The 26,405-nt window shown below is 37.0% G+C and overlaps 3 protein-coding genes across 18 annotated transcripts in view; 2 read left to right on the forward strand and 1 right to left on the reverse strand.

Annotated features, from left to right (window-relative positions):
* Window positions 1-14,735, forward strand: part of LOC123864577 (protein sickie) — a 286,107-nt gene extending 271,372 nt beyond the window's left edge. For all 13 annotated transcript variants that reach the window (XM_045905134.1, XM_045905125.1, XM_045905126.1 and 10 more), the window contains 14 exons: window positions 1,039-1,167; window positions 4,768-4,929; window positions 5,351-5,591; window positions 6,606-6,748; window positions 7,110-7,265; window positions 7,943-8,252; window positions 8,339-8,993; window positions 9,069-9,218; window positions 10,221-10,414; window positions 10,787-10,895; window positions 11,380-11,572; window positions 12,006-12,164; window positions 12,613-12,696; window positions 13,539-14,735. In XM_045905134.1, coding sequence (XP_045761090.1) covers window positions 1,039-1,167; window positions 4,768-4,929; window positions 5,351-5,591; window positions 6,606-6,748; window positions 7,110-7,265; window positions 7,943-8,252; window positions 8,339-8,993; window positions 9,069-9,218; window positions 10,221-10,414; window positions 10,787-10,895; window positions 11,380-11,572; window positions 12,006-12,164; window positions 12,613-12,696; window positions 13,539-13,661 — 2,808 coding nt within the window. In that variant the 3' untranslated portion in view covers window positions 13,662-14,735. The remainder of the gene's footprint in view (window positions 1-1,038; window positions 1,168-4,767; window positions 4,930-5,350; window positions 5,592-6,605; window positions 6,749-7,109; window positions 7,266-7,942; window positions 8,253-8,338; window positions 8,994-9,068; window positions 9,219-10,220; window positions 10,415-10,786; window positions 10,896-11,379; window positions 11,573-12,005; window positions 12,165-12,612; window positions 12,697-13,538) is intronic.
* Window positions 14,736-15,154: 419 nt separating this feature from the next.
* On the reverse strand, window positions 15,155-18,872 carry LOC123864581 (dentin sialophosphoprotein-like). Its single transcript, XM_045905143.1, is given in 1 exon segment — window positions 15,155-18,872. A coding segment is annotated over 1 exon segment (1,455 nt). The 5' UTR covers window positions 18,768-18,872; the 3' UTR covers window positions 15,155-17,312.
* A 1,571-nt stretch (window positions 18,873-20,443) lies between these two features.
* Window positions 20,444-26,405, forward strand: part of LOC123864209 (gamma-aminobutyric acid type B receptor subunit 1) — a 126,035-nt gene continuing 120,073 nt past the window's right edge. For all 4 annotated transcript variants that reach the window (XR_006795727.1, XR_006795729.1, XM_045904485.1 and 1 more), the window contains exon 1: window positions 20,444-20,790. The gene's annotated coding sequence lies outside the window, so the exon portion shown is untranslated. The remainder of the gene's footprint in view (window positions 20,791-26,405) is intronic.

Consider the following 26,405-nt stretch of genomic DNA (forward strand, 5'->3'; position numbering starts at 1 on the left):
GAAACTTGTATACCTATTGAAATCAATTAACATTTTTATAAGCCTATTGTGTCATTACTTAGCATTACCACAATAATAGCGATTGTTAAACAGCCGTTTCAATACATCACACCCGCAGTCAAAAATGCCCGCAACTACGTGAATGTAAAAGAGGTTTTCATAAAATCCCGTCCCGGGCACTCTTTGGTTTTACGGGGGGGAAAAAATTGCCTATTCCCTTTTTCGGGATCTAAGCTATCTCTGTACAAAATTTAATGAAAAGCTGGCAGGCAGGTATAGGTATATACTTTGGCAATTATAATACCTATTACATATTAAAGATTAGGGCCCCAGAATTCCTAGCTTCACTCCTCCCTTCAGAAGTACTCGTATAAGAGCAGATGATAATAGGTATCTACTTATTTGTGTAAGAATCGCGTGTCATGTCATCGATAATGTAGTCTTGAGTTTTTGACCTGAAGCACCTTGCTTAGATCATAAAGATTAAAACGTGTGACAGAATAATAAGGCCGACTTAATCAGTGAGATATGACAGCGGCTAATTGGCTTCGTATAATATTCGTTTCCCTACTTTACTACTACTATGCAGTTGATTACTGACTTTCTACCAATTTAATAATTTTTTTTCTATGAATTTTAGCAACGTTAGAGATTATCATAATATTCAAAAAAATTATGACTGAGACTCGAGTGCAACTGCCATAGTTTTTCGTTTCTAAAATATGATTATTTAAATGCAAATTGAAGTTCTAAAAATTAATGGGCTGTCATATAATTTCTAATTAGGTAGGCTTGATAGTTAGATACGCTGGTATATTATATGTAAAGTAGTGTATGAATAAAATCTCTTTTACAACATTTCCTCAATCTTTTTTTTACTGAACAGTAGGTTATTGCGTAAAATCCCGTTAATCACTAACAGACAGAAAAATCGAGATACTGATAAACCAGCATACAAACACAGCCAGGCTGCTAATGTTCTCTTCCACAGTGGGTAAAAATATAAACCTAACTTGATTAAGTTTTGTTTGTTATCAGGATTCCGAGCTGACCGATCTTCGTCAGACAATCGAACTCCTTCGAAAGCAATCGATCCAGGCGGGCCTCACTACAGCTCACATGCAGTCCATGGGCATCCGAGCCGATGGTGTCAATATTACAGGACAGGTAAGTCCCTTTATATTCCCTATTCTGCTTAAATATGGCCAAGACCAAGTTTTATGTTATAGATACTTAATAAAGTACCTATGTAGGTACTTTATGTTATAGGTATTTAATACCTATAACATAAAGCGTGTTCTTCTACGGCTTTCTACTATTTTGATCAAGGTACCTTATTCTAGGTCTAGCAACTTAGTAATATGGAGTTCTCTGGCGCTTTGAATACATAAAAAACCTCGGTTCCACACTCTCCCCAATACACTCCTGGAGGTTTTCGCGGAAATCGTGGTAGCAGAGGCCATGTGAGCATTTACCCGTCCACACTCTACATGTTTATTGACTTCGGTCGACTCCGTCTGGAGTCCGAGACGAAAGCGCCAATTATATTCTCACAATCGAGTCATCTAGTATCTTGAGAGGAGAGTCCTCCCCTCTGGAGAGGAGAGGGAAAGTGTGGAATGTGGTGTTACAATTTATTATTAGGTAGTGAATGTTCACATAAAAGGCCTATAAAAGCTATTTTGCTCAGATCTTATTAATTTAAAAACTACTAAGTAAGAAGACATGATACCAATGTACTACTTAGGTAATAAGTATTTCTGTCAAGTAACGTGAGAGATGTAACATTACTAAATGGTTACGAAACACAAATAAAGTATCTATAATACACTCATGATTGCAAAAGAGATGTACGAGTAGTATGTTTGTAATACTAGCTGATGCCCGCGACTTTGTCCGCGTGGATTTACGTTTTTCAAAATCCCGCGGGAACTCTTTGATTTTCCGGGATGAAAGTAGCCTATGTGTCAATCCAGGGTATAATCTATATCCATTCCAAATTTCAGCCAAATCCGTCCGTAGTTTTTGCGTGATTGAGTAACAATCATCCAAACATCCACACTTTCACATTTATACCTAATATTAGTAGGATTAGGATTAGGATTACAACTTCATAATATGAAGGAGTTCAAACATAGATGTGTACAAAGTAAACACCGCGGACTTTCAGATCGTTATTTAAAAAAAAACAGGTCAAAATTATTGCTGAAATTGTACATAATCTCAGAATAATTGTTTAGTTTTGTCACATCCTCACCTGTAATAAGAGTAGGTACACATCATGAACACACAATTCGCGGCACTAACACTAAGACTTGTGATTAAATTAACGCCGTTATGTGGGTCGACCATCAATCATTGCGTAACGTCGTTAGGCGCTCTTGATAAAATGAGATCATGTACAATGTACCTTCTTAATAGAGTTTTAATTAATTAAGTACATATTTGGGTTCATAGCTAAGAAACCATATACGATCCAGAAATTATAAGTAAATACTCAAAAATTGTTATAGTTCAAAATTTACAATACTGAACTAATTTATCTACTAAACGGAATTTACCTACTTATATCAATTGTATTGGCTCTGGTAAGGTTCAGTTTCCTAAGTTAGCGGTACCTTCATAGCGTTTACCATTTAACACCGAATGACATCACTGAAAAGTTGTTTATTGAAGGAATAAGATGGTGTGATTTCCTAGTAATTTATTTGTTCGTAGCTTCCTGCAGATTACTCCTTCTAGCGATGCTGTTCCAAATAATTTTATACTATTGCTGTCTTACAGTGACCACTTCGTACCGTGTGTCCGAGTGACCGTTAGTCTAAGAAATCAAAATAGGTTGGTTCTCTAGCTAACTCTTTTCTGAAACTGCTTAAGATATTTCTAAATGTAGCTAATTCCGTGAGAAAACGCCATAAAAGATGTAGATCTTTATGGCACCAATCGCACGCTTTTTAACTAACTGTAAAACCAAAGCGATTGACTTGCGAATACATTACAATATCACTCATGTGAAAGTCGATGCGGAATAAACGACAAGAAACTAGCGAAGTATGTACCCTCACATTAGCATTAAATTTACCATTAGATCTGTTGTGTTACCATGACCAAAAGTTGAAAAACGGGATTTCGGGAAATAAAACTTAATTAGGATGATACTTGATCGATCAACGAAAGTTTAATCGATACAAGAATTGTTCATTTACATTACACATATAAAAAAATATCCGAAACATTTTAAGTCGAGTTGGAGACAAGATGGGTGTTGAAACAGCGCAACAAATCGCAATCTAAACCCAGTCACGGTGCAGGGAAGCTCAACTTGGCGCAATGAAACAGTTTTTCTATACCGGCGAATAAATAAATCATAAATTGTTCTCATCATCTACCCAAAAATGAACTCCACCAGTAGAGTCAGGGTAGCAATAAAATAAGTCCAAATGGTGAAAAAAATATTTCATCCCGCATTAAACCTGGTATATCTAGTTCTTTGGGTATAAGTATGCTTTACAGCAATAAATTAACCATTAACAAGTCATACATAGTCACCAGACTGAATTAAAATGGCAATTAGAAGCAAGCTTTTTGAACACCCGCTGTTTGACTCTTTTCTTTCTCTCGCCTCTGTGACCGAAACGCTCAGTAATGTTTTAAAGGTATAAGTAGGAATTCCGGGTATAACAAAACGGATGAACACCCTACAATCAATAGATCTCGTTACATACAGTGGACTGACACGACGTCCTGTCTCTAATGGTCCAACATTGCGCGTCTGTTATTTAATGGAGCATCTAATTATTTATAATTTAACTGACGTGAATAGGTAGAGCGTTTTACAAGCGATAATCGGAATTAATAAACGTTAGAAAACGGCGTTTCCTTTTATGAAGCGAGTTAATATTACTAATCGTAATATCCTTGTTTAACAGAATATTAAATTCCTAGAAAATAGTGTTGAATCTAATAATTACTATATTATTATGTTGGATAACTACAGACTTGCATATTTTAATAGATAAACATCTGAGTATTTTTAAAAAAGCTAAGACGAGAAAATTCATAACTCATTCAATCCCCAAAAAAGCTGAAAGTGTTGGTATATACTTATGTTATGTAGAGCAATGGCATATTATATTCTACTCCTATAATATCTTCCTATCTATCACTATCCTGATCTATATACCTTTATCAACAACACTTTACGATCACTAGAAGTTATAGTTGTATTCCTTGTTGTATCCATAGTAATCTGCAGTCGCGTATCGTTCCCAACGCGTCATTTAGTGTGTGACGTGTTCATTACTTTATACGTTTCTTTTACCTTGTCCTTTGTATAAATCATACCTAAACTCGCGAGTTCAGTGTGCTATGTACAGTGCAGTTGCCATAGCGCCCGCGATGGCTCGGTCATTCTGTTTCAATCTTTACCTAATCCTGACTAACCTCATACCCAAAAGGTTATTTAGCTGTCGTATTATTTATCGTTTTTAGCCCCCGACCCAAAAAGAGGGGTGTTATAAGTTTGACGTGTGTATCTGTGTATCTGTCTGTGGCATCGAAGCTCCTAAACTAATGAACCGATTTTAATTTAGTTTTTTTTTGGTTTAAAAGGTGGCTGGATCGAGTTCTTAACCATAATCCAAGAAAATCGGTTCAACCGTTTGAAAGTTATCAGCTCTTTTCTAGTTACTGTAACCTTCACTTGTCGGGGGTGTTATAAATTTTTAATTTACACTTGTAGCTACATTAATTCCATTGTACATTCAGGAATCAACTCCACGGCAAACACAGCAGTCTTCACCCCAGCGACTAGCGCAAGGCAATGGTGCCATCACGCGGCATCTCTCCACTGACAGTGTCTCCAGTATCAACAGTCTCAGCAGTGGTTCGTCCGTACCGCATGATAAGAAACACAAGAAGAAAGGCTGGGTAAGTTGAAAACCTAGACATCAAGGCTCGCTATTTTCAGAGCTAAAATTCTGCAATTTTTGTAAAAAATGTATAGGTTTTAAGGAAGATTTTCTTGGGATTGCTAGTAAAGTTCCAAGATAGTCATAGTACCAGATATCTAACATGCTCTCTGAGGCAAATAAGAAAGGTAAATGTTAATTGCAGACTCCCAAATTGAATTGATCATCCAGTTACCGACTTTGGTCAACTGTGCTCAACGTGCGCAATCGACTAATACATACTGTCACCACAGTAATTTAGGTTTAGTTCAGCTTTCCTGCTATTTGTCAATAAACTGGTAAGCAGCAAAGCAAATTATGTCTGAAAAGCTTTGTTGCTTGTATATGAATTTAAATTGGCCACTTTACCAATCACTAAAATAAACAATTTCCTGTGGCAGTTGCGCTCATCGTTCACAAAAGCTTTCTCGAGAAATGCCAAGATATCTAAAACTGCGAAGCACTCCTCCCTCGGGCAACTGTCGTCGCAAGACAGCTCGTCTGGCTCGCACCACTACGACGACCCGCACACGATCAGGGAAGGAAGCAACGAGAACAGTCTCGAACATTCCCACGAAGCCCTCGACAACTCCAAAGATAAAACGACGTGCCCTGCAGCTAACGCCGACGAACAAACCAAAGGTAAACGCAAACCATTCATCTGCAAATTCAATTTCACTAATACCGAAATTCCTAGCCGTGATAGCCTTGTGGTTAAGACGTCAACCTTCTATTAGAAAGTTCGGGGGTTCGATCCCGGGCATGTACCTACCTCTTACTTTTTGAAGCTGTGTGCATTTTAAGCAATTAAGTAACACTTGCTTGGACGGCGAAGTAAAACATCATGACGAAACCTACATGCCTGAGAGATGTCCAATAATATTCTCAAAGGTGCGTGAATTATGAGAATCAACACTGGGCAAGCGTATACCTATACCCTAAACCTTTCTAATTCTGAGAGAAGACTCGTGCTCAGTAGTGGGCCGGCGGTGAGTTGATCATGATGATGATGTATACCAAAATCTATTTGTAACATAGTGCATCGCACATGTAGTGTTTGCCCGATAAATAAGTCGGAGAAATTAGGTTAAGTGAAAGCTGGTACCTATTAGTTACTTTGTTTTAGGACTGTAGGCACTTGCTATATTTAACAGGGCTCTCTCCGTCACTCGTTTCCACTCGTTTCATACAATCGTAGTTCCAATTTCATTTAAATATTAAGTAACCAAAGTCCATGAAATTTTGCAGACATATTCTAGAAACTAATATCTGTGTCTCTGGTGTTTTAGATTTTTCTAAAAATATGTAGTTTTAAAATTACAGGGGCTCAAAGATTTGTATGAAAATTTTAAGACCGCGTAACTTTGAAACCGAATATTTTAACAGAAATCTGGAAAACCACAGACATAGATATTAGTTTCTAGAATATGTCTGCAAAATTTCATGGACTTTGGTTGCTTAATATTCAAATGAAATTGGAACTACGATTGTATGAAACGAGTGGAAACGAGTGACGGAGAGAGCCCTCTTAAGAAGCTTGAGTAAATTCATTTACTTAATTTATGTGAATAAGCATTTTTACCAAATAGAAAATATACGTAGAGAGTTGTCAGTAAACTCATAAACATGTTCGTTGACGCTCGGTGTTTCTTGCAGAAAAACCAGATCAGTCCGGTTTAGTGGATGATTTGAAACGACAGTTACGTGAAAAGGATTTGGTGCTAACGGATATAAGGCTCGAAGCCCTTAGTTCTGCACATCAACTCGAAAGCCTTAAGGATACCGTCATAAAAATGAGGGTAAGTACCTACTTCAAACATAAGTGCTACATAATCGTAAATAAGTCAATAAGTAAGATCGTTACTTGACGTTACAATTTTTTTTTTACTTAGTTCCAAGTTAGCCCTTGACTACAATCTCACCTGGTGGTAAGTGATAATGCAGTCTAAGATAGCATCGGTCTAACCTGGAAGGGGTATGGCACCTTTTATAGAACCCATACCCTTTTGGTTTCTACACGGCATCGTACCGGAACAATTAATCGCTTGGTGGCACGGCTTTGCCAGTAGTATGGTAACTAGCCACGGCCGAAGCCTCCCACCATACAAAATAGATAGATTTTTCTGAAAATCTGTTCTACAAGACTGTTTTTTTTTACAGAATGAAATGCTAAACTTGAAGCAAAACAATGAGCGATTGCAGCGGCTTGTGACGTCACGGTCACTTGCGGGTAGCCAGAGCTCTTTGGGAACTGGTGGCTCCGCGGTAGAGGACCCGAGACGATTTAGCCTTGCTGACCAAAGCACTATGCATCAGGTAAACGGGGTTATAATCTTTACTAAACACTGGATGATGCCCGCGACTTCGTCCGCGTGGATTTAGGTATTTCAAAATCCCGTGGGAACTCTTTGATTTTCCGGGATAAAATGTAGCCTATGTGTTGACCCAGGGTATAATCTATTTCCATTCCAAATTTTAGCCAAATCCATCCTGTCGTTTTTGCGTGAAAGAGTAACAAACATACACACATACTTTCGTCTTTATAATATTAAGTGTGAACTACATGATGCCCGCGACTTCATCCGCGTGGATTTAGATTTTTTTAATCCAGTGGAACTCTATTATTTCCCAGGATAAAAATTTACCCATCTCAATTTCTGGGACGCAAGCTACCTCTGTGCCTTTCATATAAGCTGCACACACACCTTTGAGAACATTATGAAAAGCTCTGCATGTTTGGGAATTTTTCATAATGTTCCCAAAGGAGTGTTAAGACGTCTGCCAATCCCCACCTGGCCAGCGTGGTGGGCAATGGCCCAAACCCTTCTCATTCTGACAGTAGACCCGTGTTCTGCAGTGAGCCAGCGATGGGCTGATGATAATGATGATTTAAATTAATATAGTTACTCCGATCTCCGTAACTTGTAACACTTATAATTTATTATTGTCCTAATCCACGAGCAAAATTGTATAACTTTTATAATACCTTTCAGGCGGCGCTAGACATTCATTCTCAACCTCTCGATTTAGACTTTAACTGTATGACATCAACTCCGTCACGAGATCATTCCAAGAAAGGGTCTCCAAAATCGAGTATGGTGGAACCGATTTACGGCAATAAAGCCGTATGCGAGCTCAACGAAAACAATGAAGCCTTATTGGGAGCTTTAAATGGTGCGAGTGACATATTTACCAACGGTCTGAGCGCCGGAGACAGGATAAGTGGCGATTACGATATCAATACAGTGCTACCGCCCCCTAAAAGCCGTGAGTTGGCGATAGGGGAAAGCTATTCAGATATCGGTAAGGTTTTATTGGTTTCCTTATCTCACAGACAATGGGTCGAGACAAAGGAAATCTTTTAGACGAATGTTCCGTTTTGTTTTCAGGTGTCGCCGACAGTCAAGGAGATACGACAGACGGAAAGAAAATAGCGATTGCAGTATATTTGGGTCAACCAGAAACATTCCAAAGATATTTCGAAGAAGTGCAAGATACGCTGACTGAGTCAGAGTGCAGGTTTTACGCGAAACAAACGGCTAGCTCGTATAACAACCATTTTGATAAGCAGCCGAGCTTCGATTCGCCGAGAGTGTCCCAGAACCATAGTCCCGAAATAGAAACCCAAGATTATCCCCAATCTATTAATAAGTCAAACACGAATAGCCTTAAAAGTAACAAATCGACGCACAGTAATTCTTATAAGAATGTGTACAATAGTGATTCGACAATAAACTGTAATGAGTTTACTATAGCGTACACGTATATATCTGGCAAGACTACTTGGCAGAATTTAGACTATATAGTTAGGAAAACATTCAAGGACTACCTATCCAGGATAGATCCCGGAACGAATCTCGGGTTGAATACGGATTCGATAACGTCCTACCATTTGGGAGAAGCGACCCGCGGTCCCGAAATTTGTTTTCCCGAGTTATTGCCCTGTGGATATATTATTGGGACCGTAAACACGTTGTACATTTGTTTGCAAGGAGTGGGGAGCTTGGCATTTGATAGCCTCATACCAAAAAATATTGTATATAGGTACGTAAAATAATAAATAACAAAATTTATTGCACATTTTGGGAGAGATCATTCACTGATGTTTTTTTGTTTTAGGTACGTTTCACTTTTGTCAGAACACCGGAGGGTAATACTTTGTGGGCCGAGCGGTACTGGGAAATCATATTTGGCGGCGAAGTTGGCGGAATTTTATGTGCAGAGGACGCAGCGAAGAGGAAATCCAGTAGAAGCCGTGGCAACATTCAAGTATGTTTTCATTTTTTTTTTTGTATTTCCGCTATTTAATCAATTATTATTTCGTAAGCCGGGTTTACTAAACAAATTATCGTTTACCATTTGGAATTCATGAATGATGTATAAACTCAGCTCTCCACGATACAAGCTCAACAAGCCCAATCACTACTATTATTATAAATCTGAAAGTGTGTTTGTTGGCTTGCTCTTCAATCACGCCATAATAAATCAACGTAACCGATCGACGTCATTTTTAACCCCCGACCCAAAAAGAGGGGTGTTATAAGTTTGACGCGTGTATCTGTGTGTCTGTGTATCTGTGTATCTGTGTATCTGTGTATCTGTCTGTGGCATCGTAGCGCCTAAACGAATGAACCGATTTTAATTTAGTTTTTTTTGTTTGAAAGGTGGCTTGATCGAGAGTGTTCTTAGCTATAATCTAAAAAAATTGGTTCAGCCGTTTAAGAGTTATCAGCTCTTTTCTAGTTTTCTTGTAGAAAAGAAGGTTAGATAACCGTTAGGTTCTTAATATTATGTCAATAGACAAATGTCAAGCTGTCAAGATGGACGTTGCCTAAATACATAATTATTTATTTGAAAATGATGTTTTGGAAAACTCAAATACTTTGGATCGTCGGGGGTGTTATAAATTTTTAATTTACACTTGTTTCCTTGGATATAGTTATAAAACTGGAGAGTGACAAAGGCTACTTTTTATCCCGGGAAATCAAAGAGTTCTCACAGGAAACCTAAATTCACGCGGATGAAGTTTTAGGCATGATCTAGTAGGTACCTATTTGGTACAGTCACTACTCTAACTCTCATTACTCATTGGTCAATCTCTACAATCTGTGTTATATACTTATTTCTCTCTGCGTAGCTGCGTAAATTGCTGATCCCTTCCATCCAACAATATTGTAGCGTACCTATCCTTATTACATATACCTATTATTATTTCACGTAATGATAAAACCAATAATTATTCAATGATTTATCAATATTATAATGTTACAGTGTGGACCGTAAATCGTGTAACGAGCTGCGCGCGTACCTCGCCAACATCGCGGAACAGTGCAGCGGAGCGGCGGCCGGCGAAGAAGCACTGCCTGCAGTGGTCGTACTGGACAACCTGCAACACGCATCAGCGCTGGGCGATGCCTTCGCTGGTCTCCTACCACCTGACACGAGAAACATGCCTGTTATTATCGGTGAGTCAAACAGTTTATTCTTACGACTACCTATTGGCCACGCTTTCACTGGTCCCTAAGCTGCTCATCGGAGTCTTAAGTGCGACTTATGAAAACAGGCCATTGTGCAATCGGGGAAACTTTACGTGATCAAGAGCAACAGTGCAGAAGACAGCAGGCGGTGAAAAGTTTGCTCATATTAGAGTTCAGACAAGTAACATTAATGTTCAGCGATGCCTTCGCCGATCTCTCTGCTACTTGATGGATACTAACTAGTAGCTACCATGCCTTTTTAAAATCGACGTATTTGATAGGTATATACCTACCTAGTCAGAATAACTATTTTTAGGTACAATTGTACGAAAAATGAGAAAACTATCCCCTTGTCAACAGGCACAATGTCGCAAGCTACGTGTAATACAACAAACCTTCAGCTACACCACAACTTCAGGTGGCTCCTCACTGCAAACCACATGGAACCCGTGAAAGGATTCTTAGCAAGGTACAAAAACGATTAATGTTTTATAATAGGATACTTACCTACTTTATTCTCACAAAGTCCGTCGTACATTCTTAGGCTTCTTTCTTAAAGAAAGCATTTCTTCGTAAACCACTTTTACTATCTTTGATTGGATCACTGATCAACCTCAAATAGGCAACATCTATAGACAGCGGTTTTCAAGTTCCTAAGCTCAAACGAATTAAGTAGTTATTAATAATATCTATCTACTACCTACCTACCAGAGTTCCGTGGAGATCCTGAATCTTGTAGTGTATGAGGACATGTGAAAAAGTTATGTAAAACGAAAGTGTGATTTATGAAGTAACAGCCTAGCAGTTAATCGTTAAGGCCACCATTTTTAATTAAGTGCCTGTATTTTGACTGTTGTTTCGTGAACAAAAGCCAAATTCCATAATTTTGCTCATCCTATTAAATTTTAAAAGGGGTAAGTATATTAAAATTACGGTATAAATTATACTTACAGATATCTCCGTCGGAAGCTATTCTCATTGGAGCTGAGGCTGGGACGTCGTGAGCCAGCGTTGGCGGCAGTTCTGGAGTGGCTTCCGGGAGTGTGGTCAACCCTTAACGCCTTCTTAGAAGCTCACTCCTCGAGCGACGTCACCGTTGGGCCACGGCTATTCCTCGCCTGCCCTATGGATTTAGAAGCTAGTCAGGTAAAATAGATCAATTAAAAATATGTATACCTCCTATATCTGGTAGGTTATTGGCATTGGATTGTGTTTAAGGTAGTAGGTATAATAATAAAGCTTAATTGTATAAACCTGATTTAGGACTTCGTCTGTGTTGGAGTTTTGCTGGCGCGCGTGCTGTGCCTTTTTGAAGTGTTTTTTTTTTTGTTAAAAGTGGCACCAAAAAATACCAACTAACACAAAAATGTTAGTTGGTGTTTTTTGGTGGTGGAACTGACTGGGAAGCGCTTTAAAGGGGCGCCGCGCGTGTGTCGGCGAGCGCCGGCACAGACGAAGTCCATACATAATAGTTTCCCTAACTTGTAAATAACTACAAACTTGACATTGGCTAATCTGTGTAAAGCCAGACGAGAGAGAGAAAAAAAACCTGATTTATATTACGGTGTTTGTGTCGCAGGCGTGGTTTGCTGACGTGTGGAACTACAGCATCGTGCCGTACGCGTCGGAGGCGGTGCGTGAGGGCGTGGCGCTGTACGGGCGGCGGCGGCACGCGGCAGTCGACCCGCTGCAGCACGTCAAGTCCAGCTACCCGTGGAGAGAGCCCAATCACTCCCATGTAAGATTCCATCTATTGTTTACAATGATGAAGGGTGCAAGAAAATGGCTATGCAGGTTGACGTATGGAGTGTCGCAAGGCAATTAAATGATGCTTACAATCTGTTAGAGGAACAGTTGTACTGTCCAGTGACCGGGCTTTTTTCCGGATTGTTCGATCAACAGCCTAGGGAATAGACGCACAAATAAAAATGACGTGAAGGACCGCCGAGTTTCTTGCTAGTTCTTATTAGGAAGGTAGGTTCGAACCAGTGCTGTCGTACACTTGACGATTTGAAAGCACTAACAGTAAAAATTTTTTTGAATACTTTCTATTAGATTTAAAAATATCTATTAAGTTATGATGACGGTCTTCTTGGGAAGGTAATGTAGTGAGATCCCAGATTCTTGCGCATAGCTATTTTATTCTGATTTAAAGTGTCAATCATGATGATTTTTGTTTCTCGCAGACCTTGCGACCGATTTCAGTCGAAGATGCTGGCATGGAGGAAGCTAATCAAGACGCGAACACTAACAACAATCAAGATCCTTTGGTAAGCAATTAACTTAACACCTGTCTACGGCCACTTAACGCCCAATCTGCTCTCCAGAGAATTAGCAGGTCTTTTGACGATTGGTACATAGGTATCGGCGTTGAGCAGAGTCTTGACTATTGATCTCACATCTGTTGTACCCAAAGTAATTCCTGTTTTACTCTAACTCCGGTCGTTATCCATATTAAGTAATATTATAAATACGAAAGAGTGTCCATCTGTTTACTAGATCCACCAAGTGGGTCGGGTCGGGCCGCATTTTAACACTAAAATCCGCCTAACGCAGTAGGTAGGTGGGTATCGAGTAGTCGAGTACGTTAAAATGCTCGTCGCACAAGTGCATTCCTTGGCTTTCAGGGCCCACGTCCATGAAAATTGGTATTTATATAAGCCTACCGAGTCAGCTTACATACCGGGAACGGACTTTTGGGCTGGTTTTACAGTGACGCTTACCGTCCGCGCGGGTGGTAAGCGCGTTGGCCGAATAGCCGTCAGCGCGGGCCATCCGCGCGATTATGTAACGATCCAAGAGACGCAAAGCTCGTGGCCCGCGACGCTTACTAACCGCGCTGGCGAAAGCGTCTAAGGCGAATCCCGGAAAATCCAAGAGTTCCTAATATTGGATACTTAAAGGCCTATCCGTTTGACTGATTTTTATGGGTATCTAACATATGCATATGGGAGATAGCTTGCATTCTGGATACACACACAGACAGTAGTCTGTGTCAGTAGTAAATCAACGATTTTTAAAAACCTTAATCCACGCAATGTAGAGGACATCGCATCATCTACTTGGTAGATATTTTAAGTTATAACTTACCAACCTTTTACTATTGTTTCAGTTGAATATGCTGATGCGACTTCAGGAAGCGGCGAACTACAGCGGCAACCAAAGCCAGGACTCCGACAATGCTAGCATGGACTCGAATCTCACACACGATAGCTCTATGGGCAACGAGCTTTAACGCAAAACGTCCAGATTAGAAATCCAGCGTAAACTTATACTCTGCATTTTGTAGGCAAAAGACAATAAAGTTACATAAGACGGCTAATGTTGTTAAATGTCCTACATTATTAATAATACGAGTATTAAAATATTTGTGACATGTATACAATTATACAATACAATATACCCAATTAGTTCCTTTAATTTCTAAAAAATATAAAAAATATGATTTATAAGTTATATTATAACAAATCACTGCTAGTTCCGAGTCTTATAAATTGCATAAATACTTGTTTTGGACTTTAAATATACTTAGGTGGATTTAATACTGTCACATGTTAACTATATTATACAAAGCCAAATATTTGCCATATGTACATTATTTCTATTTATTTATGAAATTAGAATGCTTTAGTTTACTTTTTAGGTGCTTTATATTCTTGTAAATTGATATGAGTATTATAAAAATTATGAATAATTTCTTTTTCATTATGAAAGGATTAGCTCTGCATATTTGTAAATGACAGCAAATATCGTAAGCAAGAGTGCCAGCCTTTCCCTATTTCAAAGTTTAATATGAAATTTTTAACATTCATGTTAAAAACTTTATTGAGATGATCTTAAAAACTTTCGAACAAAATCTACTAGTGCCTGAACGAGGTATTCCATTAACGTGAAATATTTGAACGGTGTAGAACTGTTGATGTTTATATAAACATTGTGGCTTTTACTATTGTTATATTTTTTCAAAGTTAGGATATGGACACGTTTGTATTACTATGATAATATTGTATGTAATATTATGAAAGTGTAATTTTTATACCATTTTCGTATAAAACTCATGTACCTAATAATAATAATAAGCTGTAAATACAAATAAAAAATGTTTATTGAGTAATATAATTTTTTCTGAGACAACACTAACCGCCATTATGCCATATAATTAATTATATAGCGTTGATTTTGTATAGAAATGTGTAACTAAAGGTTACGGTGTTCGGTATTGTATTTACTTGTGTGCATAACAGAAACGTGATATCTACAATCTATGCTTTACAGAAATTGTGAAAATAAACATTGATTACATTAAATACCTACTGCTTTTTATTTTACCCTAGATGAGTGTTCCCCTATTTGAAAGGTTGAGGTTTCTGACAGATCGATTTCGGGTTTGTAATTTACACCACAAGCGATAATCTAAATTATGAAAATGGAACAAACCCTGTAAGTAGGAATCTAACCTGGGCACTTGTATTATGCTTGGATATCGTACTACTGTGCCAAACAGGCATCGATGTATATGGATGGGCCCTTCGAAGATAAAAAACGCGCTCAAAAAGTCAATAGAATTTGCAAAAGTCTCTTGACTTTGTCAATGACGATGACGTAAGATTCAAGCGTATTTTTGCGGACGGAATTATATGGGAAAGGCTAATCCATATACATCGATGCAAACAGGTTTAAAAAGGTAACTTATTCATTTTGAATACATTAAAATAAAATCCATTTTCAGCAAATTAAAAAAGCATTTATTTATTCACACAATTATTACTTATTGTTTGGCGATTTTTAAATTTAAACAATACCAGAAACTGTTATGACATTGGAGCAATTTGGACGGAACATGTTTTGTTCTCAAAAAGAACAGATAGGACTAGATTTTTATAGTTTGTCAATTTCCCGTGCGATATTTTGTCACTGCAATCATACTTGATGGTGTGTAGCGGTCTGAGGTAGATCAATTTTAGATACTTATTAGATGGCGCAGAAAACGAAAGTCGAAAGGGCATTCCATACCATACTTTAACTCAATTAAAAACAAAATAATAATACATTTTTTTTTAATTAAGAATATTAGCCATGTTAAATGACTAATATTCCCCTCTCCTCTCCAACTAAGCGTCAGGCTTGTGCTAGGAGTAGGTACGACAATAGTGCAACAGGCGGGGTTTGAACCGTCGACCTTTCAGTTTTCAGTCCACTCCTTTACCGGTTGAGCTATTGAGGCTCTAGACATTACACATCTAGACTACGTTGACATCTAATTTATCAAATTGAATAAGTTAAGGAGTTACGAGAAATCAGATAAACATAGATACAATGAACTTAAAAAATAATTTACGGTCAAGCCTCATTAGGCCATTATAAATAAAATAATAATTACTTAATAAGTGTTATTTTAAATTTACAAGTTTTGAGTGAGATAAAAATTTAATCCACTATATTTATATAACCAATCCAAAGATAGACATCTCTACGCAACTTAGACGCGCGAATGCGACACGCGACTCTTATGGCTGATTCACACCAATTGCGTATGCAGCACGTACACGTGATACGTGCGTAGTGACGCGTGTAAGCCCGTAGACGTAACTGCACGCATTACGTCTACATGAACGTTCACGCCACGCAAGCGGTATGTCATGTTTCAAACATTACAACGCAATGGTACGCGCTGCGTCTACGCTTACGCAGCCTGTGTGAACGAGCTCTTAAGTGTCGCGCAATTGCCGTATGAAAAGTGTCGCATGTCGGAGTTGCTTGCCTAAATGCTCTGTATGTACATTTCTGTACTAAGTGCGGAAATGTATGACGACACTTAGTGCCACCTCACAAGCATCGCGTACTGCGATCGGTCGCATAGCTCAAAGTTTACCTTATCTGTTTACGACTACCGCCAAGGAAATTGACAAGCATTGGTATTTTTTTTTTTCAGAGGAACCATAATTAATTTTGCTTTAAGGCACAACCATTTGAAATGAAATTATTCCAGTGATTAACAGTATAGATTTGCTATGACATTCTTACACTATTTCACATCTTATGTTCTAAGTAAATTTTTATAGGTCACAGTATTGTAATGTTGATGACATTAAATTAATATCAAGGTAAGTAGGTAATATATACTTTATCCAAGTTAAATTTATCTAATCCTATAAAATACACCTTCTTTGCATAATATATTCGTTACATACCTATTTGTATATAATAAATAAAGAAACCTTTACAAATTTTCATATACTGGCATGAGTTTTTCAATTCATAAAGTAATAATAATATGGAATAAGATTTAAAAAATACATACTAACTTACTCAATATTTTGGATTTTATAAATATAAAATTATGTAAAATTCGCTAAGTATATTACTTATATTGATATTCATTTTAATCTACAAAACAAATAAATCTCCTGACCCGAAGCATAGGAAAGTATTTTTGAATTATTCCACATTTTACAAGTACTAGGAAGTAGGAACTACTTACTATTTTTAGTTTCTCAGTACAAAATAACTTGTATCTGTCAGAAGTCCTATAAAAATTTAAAATAATAAAAAAAGATAATGTATATGTAGCAACATAAATGTACATTGATGGTTTATAAAGATACACAATCAGTGAGAAACCACCTACATATAAAATGTGTTTGTTATACAAAGTAGTCTCAATTATTAATAATGGTACCCAATGTAATAAGTATTTAACTGTTATTTAACAAAAAAGTTATGAGAACTGTCAGACCAGCTGCATTTTAGTCAATATACAGTATGATCTATGTAATATATGAAATACTTTACCATAACATAACTTTCGGTTTGGGAATAACTTTGCATAAACATTATTGCTATCTAACTATTAGCATACATTACAAGTAAACATAATATCTACTATTCAGTCACTATGTATATCAAGACTAAGATTAGAAAGAGATGGTATAGGTGATTCAGAAAAATCACCCGAATCATCGCTTAGCATTTTAACATGATCTTTAATGGGACTTCTATTTGATTTTTCACTTGTAAATCTATGTTGATGTGAAGTATTACTTGGACTATTTTATTTGCTGCTCCTGTCACTAATTAAATCTGCAACATCAGATAGTGAAATGGAACTCCGTGAGCTTAAAGAATTCTGTTGGTTACTTTCAACTGAAGTATTATTTGATTTATTAGCAAGTAAATTCTGTTGGCCTGATCTTGGACTCTGTTTATCAGTTGCATCTTTTCTATCAGACAGGGGAGGTGATGTAAAATCATAGCTATATTCAGTAGCTTCAACATCATATTTTCCAGATTTTTCTGAAAAATTCTTTATGCTTGCTTGCGAATCTTGATGACTTATACTGTCTTTTTTTGATTCAGAATTAGTATTTAATGTATGGTTTTGGGACAATGACTCAATTTTTGAGACTGTAGAATTTGAATTGTGCGGAGATGGCTGTTTTGAATTATGTTTGATTTCATCGAGTGGCAGACCTGGAGTATTAAGAAGGACAGTATCCAACATATTAAAAGGCTTTAGTTCTACATAAGAAGTGGAGTCCGTACTGCTGTTATTGAGTATCTTTACATCATGACGACAGTTGTTACTTATTTCTTTGCTTTTTGTTATATAATTGTAATTACTTTGCATTTCTTGGTGAGATTGTTCTGATATACTTTTACTTTCATTCATTTTACTACTCATTTTGTTAATGTGCTTATTTGGGATATATTCTGAACGAGTTTGACCTCTCGTTGAGTCACTAGATGTATCTGTGTCTGAATTATCCAATGTCAATCTTAAGTCCAGTTTATTCTTTTCATCTGAAGAGTTGTCAGACTGTGTATGACTGGTATTTGTGCTTGAGTCCTCGTTTACAATATAAGTAGAATTTTGTTCATCTTTATAACTAGTCTTACCTCTACACTGGCGCCGTATACTACTATGTTTCTCACTCTGGCTGAAATTTGGCTTAGAACCAGTTTTCAAACAGTTTTTCACCAATGTTAATAAGACAGGTTCTTTTTCTCTGTCGAACTTTGATATATTGAGTTTATCTGCGATCGTGTTTACACTGTCATAGTGGTATTCCTTTCCTTGTCTGGCCTCAGACTTGTACACAAACAATGTGTTTCTAAGATTGCAGAATTCTAAAAACTCATGTATTATAGAAAGACAAAACTTACCTTCTGGTAATTGTAATACTTTATCTAGCGTATCATTCTTCTTCGAGTTTTCACATTCATCTTCGAAAGCCAAGAAAATGTTTGCCCGTAACAAAGCACGAATTTTAGCAAGGGAACCATTTTTTTCCAAAGCGTCTATAACTAAGTCACGAAGTTCAGTATCTTCAGCTTGTGCCATGCTAAATAGATTAGTTAATTGTTAGGAACACTTGTTTCTATGTTATTTACAATTAATAAGAATATAATTTACGAACATCAGCAACGCATGATGCCACTCATTTATTTGACACTTGACAGTTGATAATTGCTTGCTGTCAAAAGCACGAAGCATAGACATAAAACAGCGTAGAGCACGAAGGTAGAATAAAATTTCATTTGGGTAGAAATGGGTAAGATTGATATAGCAGCGTGAGTTTCTAAAATACCGATTGCAGCTTATTCCATTTATCCATCCTAAAATAACTGCACTAATAATTATATTGTCTAGGTGGATAAACGGGCAGATGCATCTGAGTGCATAAATGGAATCAGTCCGAACTGCTATTGAAATAGTTTTACCTAAATTTTAGTAATTAGGTAGATATGTTTTGCAGATCTAGGTGCTCCCAAGGACTACTGAATAATTGAGATTATCACAATACAATACAAAAGAAATAGCCATAGATTTCTTTCGGTAATTATTAGACTTTTGTGCTTTAAGTTTATGACAAAGTTTCGCAACAAATACCATATTTATTTACATAGCAAATCTATTTAAATAGTGTCCTAACAACTTTCACTGTTATGCCAATCTTATCAATCTTTAGGTTTGTTTGATTAAGTATTAAAAAGACCGGTCAGGTACAAGTCGGACCCGCACACCGAAGGTTTCATCATGACACATCATCCCAATTATAATTAATTTCAACGTCTTAATAAGGAGATCCTGAGGAAAATGTTTTTGAGTCTTGTGGACAACATAATGATCGTAGGGTTTATTTTTCCATTTGAAGTATCTACAGAACCCTAAAAATAATTTATGTACAATCTTTACCGATACAAAGAACACGCAAATCGATAACGACGATGTAGAATGTGCGACATTAATTGTCCGTAGGCTAGGTACGTAACTATATAGTAGGTAATAGTAATAGGTAGGTAAGGTAGGTTGTATGTCTCAGGAGTTTTAATCAAAATTCCTCCGACAAGATGCCGGAAAATCCATACAATACACCTTACGCAGGACACCGTGTCTATGGTCTTGAGTACCCAGTTAAATTATTTATTTATTTTTATATTTCATGTACCAAAATTGTAGTTACAAAGTTATAATAAATTAAGTTACATTGGAGACTTAGCTAGAGTAGCTAAACTAAATTTTTTCAAATACTTTTTGATTGTCTTGCTAAAATAGTTTCAGGACTATATACTTAGTAAATACTTAAACATAATAAAATTTTAAGAAAGTAGGTACCTACTTTTATGTAGAGAGTATTTATGCAGAGCTTTTCTCGAATAGTTAGGTATTTGTAATGCAAGGCTGCAAAGTTATTATTTTGGCGCGAGAGTTTCAAAATTTCCACTTTCCACGCAGATTTCGAAGGACAAAGAAATTCTTTCCTACTTAGGTTGTCTGGTTACTTTATAATGCTGGTTTTAACAATTACATTTCCATTGATTTACTCACATCTACTTACACCTATTCATCAAGAAAACAACGGAGTAAAAGTAATCTTTTCTAAAATCTTAGTAGAGTATGTGAATATATCTACCTAGATAAAGTACCTATATTTTATCTTAGCGAGCGTGCTCGATTACAAGGGGTGAAGGCTTGCGCCGGGAAAATGTGGAAAACTCAGCCAGTCGGGTCGGGCACGCGCCGGTGGTTGGTGCGTCAGTCGCCATTCCGTTTGATGGCAGCATGAAACTTTAAGTCTGTTTTTCAGTCATATCTTGAAGCAAAGGTTTTGAAATAATACCGCTGTGTGTTACTTTATAGTCTGATCTTTTACTCGGAGAAATTTCTCGGTTGTGGACGTACAAGTGGCAAAATACTAGTGGCGGGAAACCGTTTGATATCTCACTTGACGTGTTGTGTCCTATGTGTACATAGAGAGAGGAGCCGTCTGCCCTAGAGGGCGGCCGACATGCTGGATTCGTCGTGAATCGATATTTTTGGACCGTTGTAGAGCAGAAATCATGAGGTTTGGAGCTTAATAAAGGTACGGAGAGTGTTATACTTTATGTTAAGCTGAAAATGGTATGCTCCACCACACGTTCTATAAGTAATTATTCAAAGTAACCCCAGCCCCAAGTTGGGCGCCAATTAATGAATTTATGACTTATGCTTAGGTATTAATTAAAGTTTCACCTAGAAAATAAATATTCTTTTAAAATACCGATTTGATATTTTGTTTTAAAAGCGAACATGGTTTTTAATGGGTGGTACAAAAAAATAATTTAAAAATAATTTCGAAATTGCAGAATATTAATAGAGACGAGTAATACTTAAGTAGAAAGATATATAGAGAGAAATAAGACGCACCTAGGATTCATAAGATCTCAACATTAAATTGCAACTAAGTAAGTAGGTAGGTACTTTCCTAAACCAAAGTTAAAAATATTAATTAAATTCTCATATTCTTTACTTTTTAGTAGAAAGCAGCAGACCCCAAAATTTAATAAATTACGAACCAACCCAATTCTATTATAAGACCTTGAACAAAAAAGACTTGTGGATATTTTTATTGAATTGAATTTTGAGGACACGCAACATTCAAAGAAAAATAAAGTAAAATTGTGTATTTATATGTAACTATATGGCAAAATGTTATTACCAAGTAGGTACCTACCAACATTACCTACTAATTTAAAAGGGTACCTATCTATTACATAATAAAATATTAATAATAATTAAAGCTTTGAAGATGCTATGTTTAATGTTAATTAAATTGGGTTAAGTCTGGGTATTTTTATCAATGAGGAGAGGCTTTCGCTGCGCTTAGTTACCACCAGATTTATTACACTGAGTATAATAATATAACGAGACTAGAATACTTTCCAACTTGGTAGTCCCAATTTCGAGAAAAAGGATAACCGCCAAATCTAACTTGGCGGGCAGCGTTCGGGAAGTTTCGAGATGTGTTCTCGTCCCAAATTCCTTAGCGCTTGAAGGCAAAAGTATCCGAACAGTGCGTGTTGCCCGCGATGGCACATGGATTCAAGGAATGTTCGGTAGCTATGGGCTACACAGGGGGCTACATAAAAAAAAACTCAAGATGCGGGCGATATGGAGAGACCTATACTTGGAGTTTATTAACGTGATCAAATCAGTAATTATGAGAGCCATAGGAGAACCTGCGTAACCGACTTGCTCAGCGGGTTGCGAAGCTGAAAATATAACGCGACGAACGGACACGTAGTTATTATTATTAGTAGGTAAGTATAGATAAAAATGTAACTTCATTATGAACAACTATTTTAATCGGGTATACCTATCTATAGTAATTTTGTTTTTAATTATAAATTCTGAAAACAAAACTCAAATTAATTCTGCGTTTCCAATTTGTTAAAGGCTGCGTCTAAAAGACAAATATAAAATAGGTACACAGACACCTAAGTACGTAATATCGCGGAGATAAAAACTTTCAACAAAAGGTAGAACCTCAGTAGGTAGCGTTTCACGAGTCCACCAAGTATGCGGCCTCGACGAACTTAAAGGAATGGGAACACCGGCTAGGTCTACAAAGCCAGAAAAAAATATTATAATTCTCTAATTCATAAATAAAGCCTTTATTGTTGAATTTACTCAAAAATAAAGCCCCGATAGCTCAACGGTTGAGGAGCGGACTGAATTCCGAAAGGTCGGCGATTCAAACCCCACCCGTTGCAATATTGTCGTACCCACTTACAACACACAAGCTTTACGCTTAATTGGAAGGGAAAGGAGAGCATTAGTCATGATTGGCATGGCTAATATTCATGCTTTAAAAAAAATTCAAATCTCGCAGTTTAGTTCCTTTGCGATCAGCGCGTCCTCTGACGCAAAGCATTCTCCAGGTTTACCAAATGAGTCTGTTTTTTGCTTCTCTTGTTCATAGTGACCGAACTGTAAGCTTTATGTCGTCAACTCAACGCTTCTTTTGTCTTCTTCGAGCCATGTCTAACTTCCCATTCTGTCATAGCTTTGGTCAATTTCTTTGATTTCTCTCGAAGCATCCAGTCCATCATCATTTAAGTGTTTTAGTTTGGATGACTACATCGTCGAGTTTGGTGATTCATCTTAGATCCTTTCTCAATCTCAGTAAGCGCTTATCATTTTGAGTCATAAACCAATCACTTCTATATTTTCTTATTGAATTTCGAATGTTTTTGTAGCATTCCTGTTTGATTTTCGAATGTTTTTTGAAAACATGTTTGCATCAAAATGGTTAACGCCTACAGAGATTTTTAGTACCATCATTTGTAACCGAAAAAGCGCTATTTATAGGGTACTTACTATCTTCATTCCGTGGATAAGGTATAGTTTTGGATAAAAGAGAGCTTATATCTATTGCTTCAGTATCAAAATGATGTGTAACGTCGGGTTCTATTTTGAATCTGTATAGCGTATCTAGTTACCAATACCTACGCCAGAGGTACGTAGCTCCGCGCCGTAATACTTCAATGTACACACAAAATAGACCAAGTCAAAATATGTGAAAGCCCACTGTTTTTGGCTCTATCATTTTTAACCGACTTCGATAAAAGGTTCTCAATTCGTCGTAATCTTTTTTTTAATGGAAAGAGGTTAGGTATACTAACTTCATTCCGCAGATAGGGCATAGTTTTTTAAAAGAGAGCTAGATCTGTTGCTTCGGTTCTCAAATATGGGTAACTTCGGATTCTATTTTTGAATCTGTGCAATCGGTACGCCAGCCAGAGGTTCGCGTCGCGTCGTAGCACCGCACCGTAATACTTCAATGTTGACACAAAAAAGAACAAGTCAAAATATGTGTCCCGAATTCAGTTCGTGCTCACGCGGGCTCAGCGGGGATTATACGTGCAAGTGAAACCGTGGCAAATAAAGCTTTTGTCAAACCCGCCAAACTAATGTTTGCACGTACGAGGACACAATCTTAATAAACTTCGGAACAGTAATCCATACTTTTATAATAATGTTAGCGAAGGGACCGTGAAAAGGGAAAACTTTTGTAATAGTTTTTCCTCTGTTGAGCTGCGTAATAAACAGAAAGGTTTTACTATTGTACCTATAACATTTATTGATATATCTAGATGTCAGCGGGTTCGTCTGCGTGGATTTAGATATTTTATTAGAGACTCCGTTAGAAGTATAGATTGTTACGGCTATACTTACTTACGTATTCACGTATCACTTGCTCCGACATCAATGACATTTCAGTTCCGACCTAAGTCAGTTTTTCTTTTCAGTGCATCCAAAAGCTTTCCAAAAGCATGCTATTTTTTACTTACCAAGTTTGTAGCAAATCACAATAATTATTATAAAGGCGAAAGTTTGTCTGTATGTGTATGTTTGTTAGGTACTCTTTCACGCAAAAACTACTAGATAGATTTGGCTGAAATTCGTAAAGGAGATACTTACCTAGATTTTACCCTGGATTAACATATAGGCTACATTTTATCTCGAAAAACCAAAGAGTCCCCACGGGATTTTTAAAAACCCTGTATCCACGCGAATGACGTCGCGGGCATCAGCTAGTATTTTATATAAGCTGCAATAATATTATGATTATTTTTACCAGGACCAAAATGTAGTCAATGTCTCTAAATAATTAATTGGTCTGTTAAAGGCCTACCGCCATAAACCATTGAAAACACTCAAAAACAGTCAGCAGTCTAGGCTATAAATTTAAGAATAAAAAGCAAGTGGTAATTTAGATTTATAGAACAGATAAAGGATATTTATCAACACTGGCACCAAGGAGCCGCGAGAAAAATATCTACGGAGCTACGAGTAGAATTTAAAATTGTGATAATTATGACCCGAATGGACTACTGTTGTACATTAAAATTTTATGAAAATGTAAGAATACAAAACAGCGGACGCGAGAAAAATAAAGATATCTCATTTTCTTTTATTCTCATTTTAGATGGATTGGAGGAAATAAGGACTAATGAATTTTTAGTCATTGTCAGAGACTGGCACGGAATCGTTGGTAGGTCAGAGTCTCTGCAATATCTGCCCTAAGGCTCCCAAAGGCCCAGAGGATTTTCTTTATCCATACGCAAAAAGATTCGGTGGATCTGGATCTGGTGTGTCCCATCTGGATCACCGATTTTAACGTTGGTGCACAGATAGCTTGCATCCTGGTGACGGGCAGAGGCCGCTTTCTATCCTGGAAAGTCAAAATGGGATTTTTGAAAGCATTAAAACCACACGGAAAAAGTCACAATCATCATTTTGTCAAGCCTTAACACTTTAGTTAAATACTTCTGCTGAACTTGTTATAATATTATGATGACCATTAAAATGTGACGGTTTTTTAACATATTATAGGGCAGATTCATAGAGGTATTCAAGAGGTTCTTATATTTAGGGCACCGAATCCCATCTGAATTGGAGGTCTCTCACCAAGCGGTCGGGTGACATAAATACCGAAACTAAAAAATGTTCCCATATTGTTACAAAACGCCAAAACCTAGCACCAAAAGCTACGGAACGTCGAAAGATGAACTTCAGTAGGTTGATTCCATATGATTCGATTCGAAATGATTTTAATTCGTTATTGGAAGCGTGCAAATGTAGGCTTTCATAAAAATAGATTCAGCGGGCCGGTGGTTAGGTTGTTTTACCGTATCGTATGAAATTAATTTTGAAATGACACGCAATTATTGGCTAACTTCTTGAAAACCTATATCTGTATTTGCTAGCGTTAATAATATTGATGTTATATTATTATTTACTGGGTCATGCCCGCGACTTCGACCGCGTGGATTTAAGTGTTCTTAAAATCCCGCGAAAGCTCCCTGATTTTTTAGGATAAAAGTAGCCTATGCCCGTCTCCGGGATGTAAGCTATATCTGGGCCAAAAAATATTGGTTACGACTGCATCCACGTGGATTTAAGCTGTTTTATAAAAATACCGAAGAACTCTGGTTTTCCGATATAAAATTAGCCTATGTCCATCTCCGGGATGAAAGCTATCTTTGAAGTGAAAAAATAACAGACAGACATACACTTTTGCATTTTATATATTAGTATGGATTAAGTTTGGTAGTATTTACGATAAAATAAGTTAACGGTGCTTAATTAATTAAAATAAAAGAGAATTAATTAGGCAAGTAACGTTTGCTCCTTAATTAAAAATGTTAATTGCTACCTATAATAGCCTCCCAGAAAGTTAATTTCAATTAGTGTCTAAGGCACCCACGGCAATAAGTAAACCCTTAAGCGAAACCAGCGGTTTTATTACTCCTAAACCCCATTCGCCGTCGAAAGTTATTTATCCAGTAATAAAACGCTACGGCGGTATCCAGTGATTAAAGATTTGAACAAATGTTTAAACCCCCTTTTGGATATTGTTAACAACATTCATTGTGATTGACTGCAAAGTAATATTTAATTCACGTAGGTACTATACTCGATCCACGGAAAGAAGTTAGAATAGCGATCTCTCACACAATCACAAACGAAACTATGTTTGCGAATTGAATTGTGAATGTTTTTCGAAAACATTTTCGAATTGAATTTCGAATTTTTTTGAAAACATTTTGGAATAAATTTCGAATGTTTTTGAAAACATGTTTGCGATGGCTCGAAATGGTTCATGGGTGGAAATAGGCCGCTTGTTTTTGTATTTCTTTCCCACCCTACATA

Source organism: Maniola jurtina, chromosome 4 (genome assembly GCF_905333055.1).
Source record: "Maniola jurtina chromosome 4, ilManJurt1.1, whole genome shotgun sequence".
Classification (NCBI taxonomy): Eukaryota; Metazoa; Arthropoda; class Insecta; order Lepidoptera; family Nymphalidae; genus Maniola; species Maniola jurtina.